Source organism: Berghia stephanieae, chromosome 5, assembly GCF_034508935.2.
Source record: "Berghia stephanieae isolate SIO BIC M18660-M18661 chromosome 5, UCSD_Bste_1.3, whole genome shotgun sequence".
In the NCBI taxonomy this organism is placed as follows: Eukaryota; Metazoa; Mollusca; class Gastropoda; order Nudibranchia; family Aeolidiidae; genus Berghia; species Berghia stephanieae.
The window spans coordinates 6,260,849-6,276,450 of NC_088364.1; the positions used below are offsets into that span (position 1 = coordinate 6,260,849).

Sequence of the window (15,602 nt, forward strand, 5' to 3'; positions counted from 1 at the left end):
ACGTTACATGACATCTCCCTCATTTCTATGCCTTGAAAGCTGCTAGCAAAAAAATAAAATGTGGGCGTCCTTGAAAATCAATCGCATGGTGAAAAGCTTTGAATGGAGATACTGACAATTTTAGTCAAGGGATCAATTTTTATGGAAAATGAGTTATCAAAAATCATTAAATCAAATATTTTTCTACATATTGATAACTTTTTAATTTAATTCTACTCTGAAATGTTTTATTTTAATATTTTTATGAAGGTAATTATTATACTTAATATCAACTCTTGTCAACTTTGGAACCGATTTTCTCAAAATTAGGGTTTCACACCCTAGCCCATGCATATGATTATAACTTCATGAAGAATCACCCGATTTCCTTCAAATAAAGATTCAATGCTCAGGAGACATTGGCTTTCAAAAAATGCAAAACAAAAAAATTCACCATACGACTGATTATGTCAGGGACGCACTTAAATACACAGCAGTCTGCGTTAAGATAAACTCTCGCCTGAAATAAACTCATTGGCTGGCCCAATTTTTATGCTCTATATCATTAGTAATTTAAAACGTTTCAGATTAAACTCTGTCTGTGAGTTAGTTTGGATAAGATATACTCATCAGTCTGGATCTGAATGACTGGGAGTAAAACAGACAGGGAGTCTCTCAACCCCTCTGTCCCCACCTCCATCTACCATCTTTGAGTGTCCTCAATTGCCACAATGAAGAAACAACACCGGCTTCAGTAGTCAAGTGTGTAGGATTTGCAAAGATTCACTGTACTGATATTCACCACTAGCATGTCACCTGGGTGGGGTTCCTGACTTCCCATAGTGGGAAGGAAGACAGTTGTGTCTTCTATCCCCCCTAGATCTGTTTTCCAACATTCTTTCTGTGTGGCTATGTGGTCTAGTGGTATGACACTTGCTTTCGGATCGGAAGGTCCTGGGTTCGAGCCTGGCGCTTGGCGCATAATTGAGTCCTTGGAAAAGGCTTTTTACTCACATTTTCTCGCCGTACTCAGGTGTAAAATGAATACCTGGCCGTTAACAGCATTGTCTTTGTCCGAAAAATTGTAATATCGCCTAACAGGCATCATGTCCCGTCCTACATGTTAAATGTTGCTGTTGACCAGGGACCCCTTGTAAAACGCTTTGAGCACATTTAGTGGATATTGCGCTATATAAAGCTCAATTTTAAGCTCAATATTTCTGTCTTTGTCTTGGGATGAGATTACTTGGTTTTCTCCTGGCCCTGGCAGGACACCCTAGCTGGGAGGGAAACAGACAAATGTCAGAGTTTTGGGAGATGATATTATTTGTCTTGTAAATCACATCTCTGTTATTCACTGTATTGTGTTTTGTTTACATATTATATGTGATTTGTAAACATTTGAGTATGTTCCTCTTCGTAGGTACCTGTGCTTGTGTTTGGATGAGACCTTTAGATGATCTCAAACTAAGTACTTTGATAATTGATAGTATACTCTTGGAATCTACATCTGTTTCCTATTTGAACCAATCCCCCTTTGTTTCACCTTTTCTTCAGTGCTTGAAGTATAATTCTGGAAATTTTTACTATCCCATTTTCTTCCTGGCCTTAATGTGTTGCAAGTAAAACGCTTAAAATCAAACAAGCAAACAAACCAGCATGTTGCCAGATGACGCACCCACTCACACACGCACATGAACAAGTGGGTCTGTGTTTTGTTATAGCACACTAGAGACTATGATTATGGAGGGCAAGGCACGGCAATCAGTATACTCTTATGGAGTCTGGGCCAAGGCCTTTGTCTATCATCCACGTCCTTCCCTCTCCATTGTCTCATCCACGCCATGCACGTATCCACTATCCACTGAGAAGTGGTGGATGCTTACTCCCCCCCCCCCCCCCCCCCCCCCCCTTCCCACTTATTCCTCACTAGGCTAGATTCAAGGGTTTGCCAATCGGTAATTAGAACTAGACTGGCACTCATCATGCCATTAGTTTAGACTAGGGGACGAGTGATGATATTGTCTCAACTCGCCTATTATTTTATGCACATTCTCACTCTGCATTTCCAAGCATTTAGATCACGGCATGACTGTTGCATGGGAAAGATGACTAATGACAAATAATAGTTGGAAAAAATCGCTCTTAGTTCAACCAAAAATAACAGGAAGCTGGGCTGTTTCTGGGGATAAAGAAGGATAAAAAATATAGTTAACAAATGTTAGTGTTGCTGAAAAGTTGTCATTACCCTTGAGTTTTGGATAAGATAAACCCCAGATAAGATTTTTTTTTTTTTTCTTTTCCTCAGGAGTTTATCTTAAGCGGACTGCAGTGTAAAAAACGAATTAACCTGTCACAATCTCAGTACACCTAATTTTACCCCAAAATCCAATCCAATCCAAAATAATTGCATCTTCATGTGATGAAGATTGACGCAGTTTTTGAATAAGAGTAAGTGACTCTTTGAAAATTTGGACTAAAACATCATCATTGTAATATACAAGAAGCGCAAAACATTTTTAAAATGGTAAATCTACATTAAAATATTTGTAATTGTTATTTTATTTATATTTTTGTTTTCCAGCCCAATTTTACAACATCCCAGTACTCAATTGTGGAGTCTATGAAAGATGTGTGTGATGTTCTTGGAATCCCTCCAGAGTATGCCCTCAAAGTTCAGGCTGGCATTGTCAAAAATCCAGTCGTTGAGTTTTGCCTCAGTGATGTGTTGAAGAGGAACACCGTGACTGCAGTGTTTCGTGTCACATTTCTCAAGGTAAACTTTTGGGCTGCCAGCTTTTGTTTTTATGAAAACTGTTATTTTCTCTATTATTGTAATATTTTTTTTCTGGCCATTACAGCCAATCCATTTTATCATTATTGCATTTTTAAATGATTTATAGATATTTGATTATTATGTCATTTTCTGTATTATTGCTTTTTGGGTGGTTTTATAGATGTCCATGTACAATTCTGACCCTGGCTTACTTGTGGCGCTGATTTTAGGTGGCTGGTACTTAGATATTTCAGAATTCCTTTGTATTAAAACTTAAGACATATTATTGGGGCAAATTAATAATGATAAAAATAAAATAAAATTCCCTTTATTCATCCCATAAGGGGAATTTGTCTCTAGGGTCTATTCCAAGGGAAGACTGGATAACCCAGGCGTCCGCTGCAGTGCAGCGCTGCAAATTAAGCTAGGGGGTGACTTTCACAGCGCATTGGCGGGTGATCGAACTCTGTACCTTTAGGGTACGAAAGCAAAGTCTGCACCACTGAGCCACGCTGCCCACTGTCTTAGGCTTAAGGAGATTTTATTTCATTTCTTTTTTTATTTTATTGAATAAATTTTATACATTTTTTTTCTTTACAATATGATTTGAATATCTTCCTGCATTCTATTTTTTATTCGTTTGCATTTTGTTTTCAAATTCCAGCAAAAGAAATATCTCTCATTTGATTCTGCACATCAAGGAGGAAGTGCAAGTGCCAAAGATGTCGGGGAGGAAGGCACAGAGAAGAAAGAGGCAGACATCAACATCACCGAGACGGCTTCAAATGAATCATCTGGTCAAGCCAATGATAGTTACACCCACTTGGTCAGTGCGTTAGAGATTGGGAACGAACTAGTTGCCATTTTGAAGCTGTCATCGACAAGTAAGTACATCTTTGTTTGGTTGTTTTTTATTGTTGTTTTTTTTTTTTAATTTGCTATAAGGGCAGAAAAGTTTTGATGTCACACCTTCCTCTTTTCCAGTTCAAAACTCCTTTGAAGTGTTAACCTTTGATTGTGAAGCAAGTGCTCTACCAACTGAGCTATAATTATTGAGCTCTTTATTGAGTGGGTTTATCGCTTTAAAAAACCCCCAGGAAATCTGGTTATTTTTACTTTTACATTCAATTTTCTTCATCTAGTCCATTCTGACAAATTACCACATTGATAAGGTGGATAACATATATCTCACCTCTGTAGAATTTATCATTATTTCCCTCTTTTTAAAAAAAATTTTCTTCAGATGCTGAGAATTTCAAAAAGTTTTCTTCTGGCCTGAAAGAGACTTTGAAACAGTCCCGCGGGATCTTCGATGAAACATTCTTTGCAAGACTGGAGAAATTTGCCACAAGCACAGATAAGAAACTGAAGAAAAGCCATTACCAGGATGTGAAATGCTCCGTTCATTACGGCTGTTACAGTGACAAAGAGAAATACCTGTCTAGTTTGACAGGAATGGTGACAGCCCTTAGGGGATTTGTCGACAAAGCTGCAGGGTGGGTGGATTTGTTCCGGACTGGTGATTGTACAATTGTGGAAAGCGGTAACATGATGCTGAAGGAAGGGCATGAGGAAGAGAAGAAGGGATTCCTCAGCGCAATTTCTGGTAAGTTATTCTGTCAGTAGGGCACCAGTAGTCATGCTTGATTTCGTTTTATTGCCACCCTTATCACCTATGATTAATTCGACTATGAGTCTGATATTTGGTCTGGCAGAAGCTTCTTTTGTCTACACTACGACATTATCATAACAACTAACCCAATCCAAAAATTCTTTTTTTTTTTCTACCCGTGAACTGCCCTGAAACCTCCATTCAACCACATCGCAATGCAAAGGTGAGTGTCAAAGCACAAGACAGCATAGCCACACATGATATCAGCATGGGTGCAAGAGTGCCGGCTACAGCCGGCCTGCCGGCCGATTGGATTACCGAAAAAAACGTCGCCGGCTTTTTGCGATTTGGATTTGATTGATTTTTAAAATTTTTTTTATTTAATTTTTTTTTTTTTGCTGCAACTTGTGACAAGAAACTTAACAAATTACTGCATTACAACCTTTGGATTAAACATACAACAATTGTGGACTACTATTATGAAGACTGGATGCTGAGAACAAGTCTTGAGAACAAGACTTCAAATGACGAGGTAAGTCCGTGAATCTTGCAGGCTTTTTCAGATTATATGTCTGGTCATAAGTAGACTTGCAGGCTTTTTGAGGTCCAGTTGCTTGCACCCATGTATCAGATACTAATCTGGTACAAGCCAGTGAGTACTCCCCAGTTTCTTAATTATTTATTGATTTATTTATTTATTTCCTCATCATAATAGATATAAATGCTTTGTTACCTAAAATCCACAGACTTTGTGACGGGCAAAGATAGTTCGGAGACCATTCCCAAACACCATGTAGGGACTCCTCCTTCTCCCCAGTATTATTCAAGTGTAGACGGAGGAGACCACGACAGTTTTGTGGTCCTGGCTTCAGAAACTGACAAGATGTATTACATGAGAGTCACTTTGCAGTCTGACCAAACTGAAGGTGATTGGCTTAATGATAGCTGACAAGTATATTTTCATATATAGAAGATAATGGTCACTTAGATAACCACGCCTCTTGGACAATCATCATAATGTAAAAAAAGGCAGTGATTGGTAAACATAGCAAACTACACATGTTTTACTATCAATAGTATGTGTCTAAGTAAAATACCCACTGTTCTACCGCTTGATCAATAGAACCAACATAGAAAATTATGTGTAAACTTAAACGTTTACATTGTGATCAATAAAATCGTGTGATAACTAGTCACCTATTTGGTGGAATAAAAACAGTAACAATGATCAGTAGAGGACGATTTCATTCACGTTATTGTTTATAAACAATCAACTATGTTTACCGATCACGTGTGAAGATGTGTCACAAATTCCATGTTTTGATTGGTCAAAAATCTACTGGTTAATTGTAAGTTGGGCTAGGTGAAATTTATTTTTTCACTTATATCAGTTATTTCCAAGTAAAATGAAGTGGTTTTTTTTGTCAATATAGCAAATAGAGCAAACTTACAAGTATATATGTGTACCATATTCTGAGAACAAAATACGGAGAAAATTACATTTTTGAAAGAGAATTTATTCAGAATTTCAGTCTCAGTTAACTTCAGAAAATAATTTTTCAAAGGGTTGCACTGCTGTACTCTGAAAAAATATATTTAAAAAATTTTGGCAGAAGATTTGTCCTTCAAATGTCCATCGATTGAAATGATCCTCATCTTGGCAAAGTCTCAAACCTGGGACTTCATAATTATTTCTAGACACTATTTTAAATGCATGCTTTTCCAGAGTATGACCGTGCAACTGTATAAGGTCCTTCCCTGATCAATGAGGGCAAAGAGTATTAAGTCTTCCTTCCCTGATCAATGAGGGCAAAGAGTATTAAGTCTTCCTTCCCTGATCAATGAGGGCAAAGAGTATTAAGTCTTAAACTTAAGAAAATGACAATTTTTTACCTTATTTTGCCATTTTATTAAAACCAGCTTGTATGACACTAGTTTCCAATTTTTAATTCAGAAAAGTGAGTGGAGCAGGCACTTAAGTTGATAATAACAAGAACTGAAGTGAGTAGAAAAGTGCCAGAAGACAATAGAGAATAAAAACTGTGCTGCGATGAGAATTCGAACCCATGACCACACTGTTACGACAATTCCTCATCGGTGGAGAGTTTTTATTCTCTGTTGTCTTCTTCCACCTTTCTACTCATTTCACTTCTTGTTATTATCTTATTTTTAAGAGCTGTCCCTCATAATTCCATTAGCACGCATGACAATTTTTTATTTATTTATTTTTTTTCTCCTGTTTCCCGCAGATTCAGAGATTGAAAGTTTCACCAGTTTTTCCCTCAGCCAATATCCAGAGAGCAGCCAAGGCCGGTATGAAAAACTGTTCATGGTTCACTTACATGTGGAAAAGGCCATAACCAAACTACAGGTGAGTGTAGTTTGTTGAAGAGAAATAAGATACAGGCCTGTCAATTCTCAGGCAATAACCTGAAATCAGACAATCTGTTATTCTCTACTTCACAAGTCATAATATTAGACAAAAATAAATTTAAAGAAATGATTTGCTCCAGTATGAAAAACAAAGCCTACATTAAAATTCAAAGTTACGGGAAACGTATAACCATGGATGACAATACTTAAGGATATAGCCAGTACTCTCTCTCTCCTCTCTCTCCTCTCTCTCTCTCTCTCTCTCTCCTCTCTCTCCTCTCTCTCCTCTCTCTCTCTCTCTCTTCTCTCCTCTCCTCTCTCTCTCTCTCTCCCTCTCTCTCTATGTCGCTGTGCACCGTGGCGATAAAGAAGATTCCCCTTTTTGTTATTGTCAACTGTTACCTCTCACTCATGTTGGTTCTGACGTTGGCAGCGCACGTGCAAGTTGCCCCAACACATATCCATGTGCAAGTTGCCCCAACACACATCCGCGGCGTGTCTCATCTTCATGTCTTCACCATCAATTTGAGACAATTGCTATATTTCTTTGTAACGACTTCAGATTAGCATTTTTCAACATCATTATTCCTTTGAAATTTATGATTCTTCGTCTGAACATTGCTGGCAAGAATATTTTGGTGAATTTTTAAATGTAAAAGCCAACATTTAATTTGGAACCCAAACGGATGTCTTTGGTTGAATCTGGTTTTGCTGCTGTCTGAATACCTTTACTTTTGTCTGCAAGAAAAAATATCATTGAGCCGATTTCTCCTTAAGACAAAGAAGAAATACAAGAACAAAATTAAACGATTCTGCAACATGCCCGAAACATTTGTAGATCGTGGAAGCGACCTCGGGAGACCTTCCGCACTTTCCTTGAAGTAGATCCACTTTATATTGTAATTTTAATCATGGATATGTTGTCAGATATCATTTATTAGAATTATTTATTCTATTTGTCAATTTTCTAGTGTTTGTAGAACAAACCTTGATTGATTGATAAAAGTTTTAAATTTCCTAATATGGCCATTTGTTTTGGTTATCTGTCGCCATTGTCCTTGATTTACATTGAAAAGTAGTGCAGAGCAGTCATCCTAGGTTTGTTGTTTTTTCTTTAGCCATCTAACGAATCGAGATCCGGGGTTTTCTTTTCTACTAGGGTTCTAGTTATAGTTAGGTCGTAATAAAGGTTCTAGGGTTTTTGTTTTTCCTATTAGTATTTAGGTTAGATAAAGGTACTTTCTAGTAGTACTAGATAGCTAATTCCATATTCGACGTTTGTTCCCAAATATTTTGACAGGGGATATCCACCCCCTCCCCACCTCCACCAAGGGAGGATTTTATTTTCTTCTTTTCATGCTTCAATTAAACTAAGAGTAAGTGTCTCAATTCCGAGGCAAAGCTTATTTTGCTTACTTATGGCTTTTTTTTTGTTGGCTTCAATCTAAAAACACACTTACTATATGTAATTTTTGATTGCTAAAAATTTTTTTTTTAAATAAAAAAAAATAATTAAATTGAACTTTTATATAGCGCAATATCCACTAAATGTGCTCAAAGCGCTTTACAAGGGGTCCCTGTTCAACAGCAACATTTAACATGTAGGACGGGACATAACGCCTATTAGGCGATATTACAATTTTTGGACAAAGACAACGCTGTTAACGGCCAGGTACTCATTTTACACCTGAGTATGGTGAGAGGATGTGAGTAAAGAGTCTTTTCCAAGGACTCAACTATGCGCCGAGTGCGAGGCTCGAACCCAGGACCTTCCGATCCGAAAGCGAGTGTCATACCACTAGACCACATAGCCTCACAAAAAATCAGAAGTAAGTCAACTATCCCCTCCCTTTATGTTCAGACAGGCTACTTTATTTGTACTAACAATATTCTTTTAAAGCATATTAGATTGATACATCTAACAGAATGTTTGACGTGTCGTACTATTATCAATTTCTGCTGAGGTCACCGATGGTTAAGATAAATTTTCAGACAGTTTTGGAAAAGACGATTTACAGCCCTGAAGATAAAAGGCCCACCTCCGGATGAACCAGATGTCAAAAAAGTGGATTCAATTTATTACCTCACCAATTTTATCGTTGATGGCTCAAAGGATTCATACCAATCTATGATAATGTCCACAAAACAGTAGTATAATAATTAGATAGATGTTTGCCTGTTCGTGGGGTGTCCCAATAGCTCAGTTGGTAGAGCACTCGCTTCACATGCAAAGGGACTGAGATCGATCCTGGTGCAATTTTTTCTGACCCCCTGTTTATCCAGAGGTAGCTGGATCTGTTAGATCTGGTGGAAAGTACTTTACGATAGACTAGCATCCTATCTAAAAGGTAGCAAGCAATTGCTATTGTCGCGCCACAGAAACAGGGATAAACTCCAGCTCCATGGGCCTATTGGCTCTGAAGTTTTTGTGTTTTTTTTTTTGTTGTTTTTTTTTTTTGCCTGTTCTTAATAGCCTTTATTTCTCTGCAGATATTGGGGGTTCTTCACGGGTGTTTAAAAAAGATTAACTAAACCCTTTGTCATCTCTCTTTCAGTGGTTGTTTAGCAGCAAACATTTCATGTGTGACGACCGTGTTGTTGAAGGCAATCAGATCCTACGAAGCATCCAGAATGTACACCTGGAGGTTCATGACCTGATCAAAAACATGGACATGATCACCATGCCCTCGGAAGAGTTTGTGGAAAGTGTATGCAGTGCAAACCCCCTTCAAACGGTCAATGACTACATAGAGGTATGTGAAAGATGTTTTAGGTGATCCCTTTTGTAAAGCTGCAATGACAGACACTCGTAACTTGTATATCCAGATCCAATTAACTTTTTTTCCAACCAGCCATTTTCATGTCTGCGAATGGTTCCTTATTATGTACAGAACGGGCATTCCGAATGTCTCTGCCATCTATCTGGTTTTTAAATAATGTATTTATGTTTTTGTAACTAGTGTAAGGTGTTCAGCGCTGGAAGGTTGCTTTTCACAGAGCTCTTAAAAGTATTGCATTTTACGGCTGTTTTAAGTGTTATTTCTATATAGGACGAATTTTATTTCATATTCAGAGGATTTCTTATGACTTTGTGCTGCTTTTGACGAAATTTCATGAATTTTAAACAATTAATTTAGCAATATTTTAAAGTTTTGTAAATTTTTGCAAGGATTTTATCATCTATTAAGACCATTGTTGTTTATGTTTTACGATTTTAAGAAGAAAAAAAAAACAGTGAGCTATTTTAATCGATTGTATTACAACGGTCGACGATGAACATCGAAAATGACAACACTTAATTATTGTTATAACTATTCACCCCAACACCTACGTACAATACGACACAAAATTAATAATACACCGAATTTAGAAATAGTGAACCTTTTGAGATCTATTAAATTATTCAAGGCATACAGAAAAATAACAAAAAGAGGAAATAAAGGTGGAAGGAAACAAAAACAAAAACCAAGGGAAGACAAAGAAAAAATCAGAAACAACTCAGTCAAATTAAAATGCAATAATTTAAATTCTACTAATAACAATGACGGAAGGCAACGGAAAATCACCGTCACTAACAAACTTTCCCAGGACATCAGCTGTCCCGAACACGTTGAACGTTTCAAACTGGTGCGAAATGAAACAATCACATTGGCCACGTGGAATATACGTACATTAAACCATTTAGGAAAATTTGAAAACGTTATTCAAGAAATGAAAAAGTTTCAAATTAACATCCTTGGAATCCAAATTTTAAGTTGACGTCTCTGGTCAACTTGAAACAATGGGAGGTGGGCATTAGTGAATCTGTGAATAAGGGAGATGTGGCGACTACCACTACTACTACAACCATCACCACATCATCATCCCTACCACAACTACTACAACCACCACCACATCATCATACCCACGACTACCATTACTACAACCACCATGTTATAATTACACTTTCGGTTTTTGAAATTCCTCCGAGTGGTGTCAGAATTGCTGCGAGACACATTTTGGATTTCATCACAATAAATTTTAATGAAATTTAAATTTATAGGTTATTTTTGCATGGATGCTTCTTGATCTTAGCGCTGAAAAATTTCCTCCTTTTTAGTGACCAGTCATTCTCACCCCTCATTTTAGTGAAATTCAAATTTATAGGTTATGGTCGCATGGATGGGTCATGATCTTCATGATGAAAAATTTCCTCCTTTTTTGTGACCAGTCATTCTCGTCCCTGGTGGATGGATGACAAGATCTTGAAACTAATGAATGAAAGACGAAAACTAGAACGCGGCAGCAATGAATATAAAGAAGCTAATAAGATTATAAAACGCGAGTGTAAGAGAGCAAAGGAAGATTATATTGAACATGAATGTCACAGAATTGATAGACTAAAACAATCTAACACCAAACAATTCTACCAGTCAATACAAGATCTAAGTGGAAAACGCCCAGCAGTGGCAAGAAAATGCGTTAAAGACGCAAACGGTAATATATTTATCGACAACAACGAAATTTTGGAACGTTGGGCAGTATACATAAAAAATCTATACGCCGATGACAAAAGAGGGACGAGCTTAGATAAAGAAATCTCTACTGTGAACAAGGGGTCCCCAGATTATGCGAGAACAAGTAGAAGCTGCTTGCAAAGAGATGAAAAAGGGGGAAAGCAGTTGGCCAAGATAGCTTCTCAATAGAATTGATTGACGCCCTCGACAATCTGGGAAGAGACATTCTGACAAAATCCTTTAATGTCATATATGAAAAGGGTGAATTGCCTAATGTCTTAAGACAATCGGTATTCATTACGATACCCAAAAAACAAGGTACTATTGACTGACCAACACAGAACAATCAGCATAATGAGCCAGGCCACAAAAATTATGTTAAGAATACTTATGAAAAGAAAGAGGAGCAAGATCTCTCCAGAGATAAGTGACGAGCAGTTTGGTTTTGTTAAAGAAAAGGGTACGGTAAATGCAATCTTTACATGGAAAACATTAATGCAACGGTCAATCGAAAAACAAAAATTACTTTATCTATGCTTCATTGATTATTCCAAAGCTTTTGATTCAGTACAGCACAATACGCTATTCAAAATCTTAGAAAAGATCGATATAGACAGTAAAGACCTTCGACTTGTGAAAAACTTATATTGGAATCAAACAGGGTGCGTCAAACTGGATAATGAAACATCGGACTTCTTTAACATCGAGAAGGGAGTAAGACAAGGTGCGTCTATCACCGACTTTTAAGATGGATTGAAATAAATCAAAGCAATTGAAGAATAAGGCGTCGTGGAGGCAGAAGAAAGCATAGATACGCAGACGATGGTACTCTGATGGCCTACTCTCCAGAACACATGCAGAAAATTTTTGTTATAGTGGTGTGCAAAAGTGAAGAGATGGGCCTGAAACTAAATATTAAGAAAACCGAATGCATGGTGGTCTCAAAGAATGACAACAACGTGACCTTCCACTGTCAAGCAAAGGAGAGACCATCAAACAAGTGAAGAAATTTAAATATTTAGGCACTATCATCACCCATGATGCACGTGACATAGAGGATATAAAACAAAGAATAGCAATAGCAAAAAACGTGTTCCATAAAATGCGACCAGTTGTGTCAAACAACAACCTAAACTTGAAGACCAGAATGAAAGTAGTAGAAACATATGTTATAAGTACCTTTTCTATGGTTGTGAAACGTGAACGCTTGACAAAGAATGTACGAGGAAGTTAGAGATTTGAGATGTGGGTGTATAGAAGAATGTTGAGGGTATCATGGACAGACAGGTGTACGAACGAGGAAGTGTTGAAGAAGGTGAGAAAGGGAAGAATACTGATCAATAACATCAGAAAGAGGCAGTTACGCTTTCCGGGACATGTGTGGAGAAGAGACGGAATAGAAAAGTTGGTAACATCTGGGATGATCGAAGGAAAGAGAGCTAGAGGAAGACAAAGAATGACTTATCTAAATAACCTAAGATTGGTCAAATGTGACTTAAAAAGCAACACAGATTTCATGCGCACCGCAGAGGATCGTGATTCGTGGAGACAGCTGACCGGCAACGTGCTCAAGAGCACAAGCCACGATGGATGATGATGATTTATGTTTTTATTGTTTTTTTGGGGGGGGGTTTTTGTTGGTTGAAGAAGGGTTTTGAGCCCAAAATGATTTGGTGATTTGGTCTTTTAGGCTGTTATATTCATCTTTGTTTATTACTTTTTATAATCCGCAGCTTCCAGCAGCTTTGTACTACAGTCTATATATTTTCGTAACTTGTGTGTGACATCCAGTTAGAGACAATGGGTTGTATAAGATATTAAATGGAGATTAAATGGAGATTCAATGTTGTTGCAACATATGACCAATTTTAAACTGATTATTAATGACTTGTTACTCGATTTTCTCTCTACCCCAGAATGTCAGGTCCAAATTGCCTCCTGGTTGCGACCTTGACCTTCTAATCATTGGGAAAACTGGGCATGGAAAAAGTTCAACTGGGAATGCCATCCTGGGACAGGAGAAATTCATTGCATCTGCCAGTGGTGACTCGGTGACCAGAACCAGCTGTGTTGCCTGGAGTAATGTGGATGGACGCATCATCAAAGTTGTTGACACACCAGGTGTCTGTGACACGGCCGAGGAGTTGGATAGCAAGGACCAAGCTATTCATGCCATCAGCGAAGCCATCACTCAGTGTTCCAGTGGTTTCCACGCCTTGCTTCTTGTTATAAGATTCGGACAGAGGATGACACTAGAAGAGAGGAAAGCAATTGGTATGTTGAAATGCATTCTGGGAGAAAATGTCATCAAGACTCATTGCGTCTGTGTTGTCACACACGGAGACAACTTTGAAACAGAGATGGAAGGAAAGATGACATTTCAGGAATGGTGTCAGGGGGCTACAGGATTCCTGAAAGAACTTTTCCAAGAGTGCGAGTTCAGATGTGTGCTTTTCAACAATAAATCCAAAGATCCAAAAGTTCTCAAGAGACAGCTCATCGAACTTGTCGGTAAGGTTGACAGTCTGAAATCGAGTGGAACTCGCTATACAAATGCCTTGTTTGAGTTTGCTCAGAATCAGAGAAAGAAAATTGTAGAGGAAGAGCATATCCCTCAGGTTAGTCCTGAGATGATGCGTGATATTGAGCTTGTCTTAGATCACCTGAAAAGAGTTGCTGGTAACACACAGCAAAGGGATAAGTATGCTTCAGAATTGGAAAACCTCAAGGGAATGGTGGAGAATTTGTCCAATCGTGTCACAGAAGTGGAGGGAGACCAGGTGAAACTTCTCGTGGAGACAGTGTTTTCTCTTGCCGAAGTTATCCATGCTGAGATTGACAAAATTGGCGACAAAGATACTCCAGATGCTCCCGACAATGCTTGTGGAAACTCTTTTTTATCTAACGGCGATGGGGCAAATGGTAGCAGTGTCAGTCTGCAGGAGGTAAATCCAGACCTTCAGGCACAGACAGAAAATCTTCAGAATTTCAGAGACCACCAGATTGAGGAAAATGCAACTAAAGTTGACCCCAAAGTGTCAGAAAAAGTACATGAAAAAATTGAATCAGAGTCCAATTGCTTCCCTGCAGACAGTAAAGTAACGATGAGAGACGGATCATTGAAGTGTATGGAACATCTGGAAATTGGGGAAGAAGTTCTGGCGAGGAATGGAAAGGGTGAATTGTGTTACGATACTGTGTACATGTTTGGACACAAAGATCCTGACACAGTGATTGATTATATTGAACTACAGCTTGAAAGTCACAGCGTGTTTGTTTCAGATAATCACTTGGTCTTCTGTGTGCGAAATGGCTCCGCAATGAGCTTGTCGGCAAAGAGCATTTGTGTTGGAGATGAACTTTACATAGGTGACTGCTCTGATGTTATAAAGTATAAACCTGTGATAAGTATTAGAGAAGAGAGAAAGCGAGGGCTATTTGCCCCCTTCACCATGTCAGGGACTGTCATTGTGGACAATGCTGTTATGTCCTGCTATGTGGATGTACTTCCCCATTCAAGCTCGCATGCTCTTTTGTCACCCATTCGACAACTGTACCGCTTCTCACCAACACTATTGACATTTGTCAACGGAGGCAACAAGAACAAAGGAATCCCTGCATGGGCCAAGTTTGCCCTAAAATGGATTTGAGTCATGTAGAAAGTCACGGTATACTCGAAATTTATGGCTAGTTTGATTATAGTTTATTCTCCCTCTATTATAAATCTAACAATGGCAGTAATTATGATAATGTGTGACCCACCTCCTCAATCTGGTATTAATTCTGAGTTAACTCCGTGTCGAAAAGTGAAATTGAATTTAAAACGATCAGAAATACAGTCAGGTCTCCCCAATCCGAACAACTCCATTCCCAGCATTTTGTCCGGATTAAATGGACATCCAGATAGTAAAATAAGTCCGTAAAGTGTACAAATAAAGAAAGAAAAAAACAAGATCTGTCCCTAGACAACCCGTCCGGATAATGGAAACATCCGAATTTGAGAGTTGCAACTATATGACATTTGGGGGGGGGAGGATATTGTTTAATTTACTTTAACAAAACCAACAAACTGAACCCAAGTCACATATTTTTACAGCGGGTGGTTGGATGGGAGCATCACCCTTGAATCATATACCTATGATGTTCGCATGGGTGCACGATCCGATAGTGATGTCGTTTCTTCTTCTCTTTACTAGCCTATCCTGCTTCTTTGGTTTGTGATTGTATTTTTGACGGGATATTTTTTTTACTGTAAATCTTCTGCCTGTTTGTTCTTGGTTATTTATAATTTAGCTTATGATATCTTTAGGTTATGATTTTGATTTACATGTGTACTATTTTTGTTAGATTGCTTGTTTTTTTGTTT

At 38.1% G+C, this 15,602-nt stretch overlaps 1 protein-coding gene across 3 annotated transcripts in view; it reads left to right on the top strand.

Annotated features, from left to right (window-relative positions):
• Positions 1–15,148, top strand: part of LOC144972313 (uncharacterized) — a 32,616-nt gene extending 17,468 nt beyond the window's left edge. For all 3 annotated transcript variants that reach the window (XM_078913404.1, XM_078913405.1, XM_078913406.1), the window contains exons 3-9: positions 2,564–2,755; positions 3,420–3,639; positions 3,999–4,361; positions 5,114–5,293; positions 6,617–6,738; positions 9,296–9,493; positions 13,153–15,148. In XM_078913404.1, the coding sequence (XP_078769530.1) occupies positions 2,564–2,755; positions 3,420–3,639; positions 3,999–4,361; positions 5,114–5,293; positions 6,617–6,738; positions 9,296–9,493; positions 13,153–14,886 (3,009 nt within the window). In that variant the 3' untranslated portion in view covers positions 14,887–15,148. The remainder of the gene's footprint in view (positions 1–2,563; positions 2,756–3,419; positions 3,640–3,998; positions 4,362–5,113; positions 5,294–6,616; positions 6,739–9,295; positions 9,494–13,152) is intronic.
• The last annotated feature ends 454 nt before the right edge of the window (positions 15,149–15,602 follow it).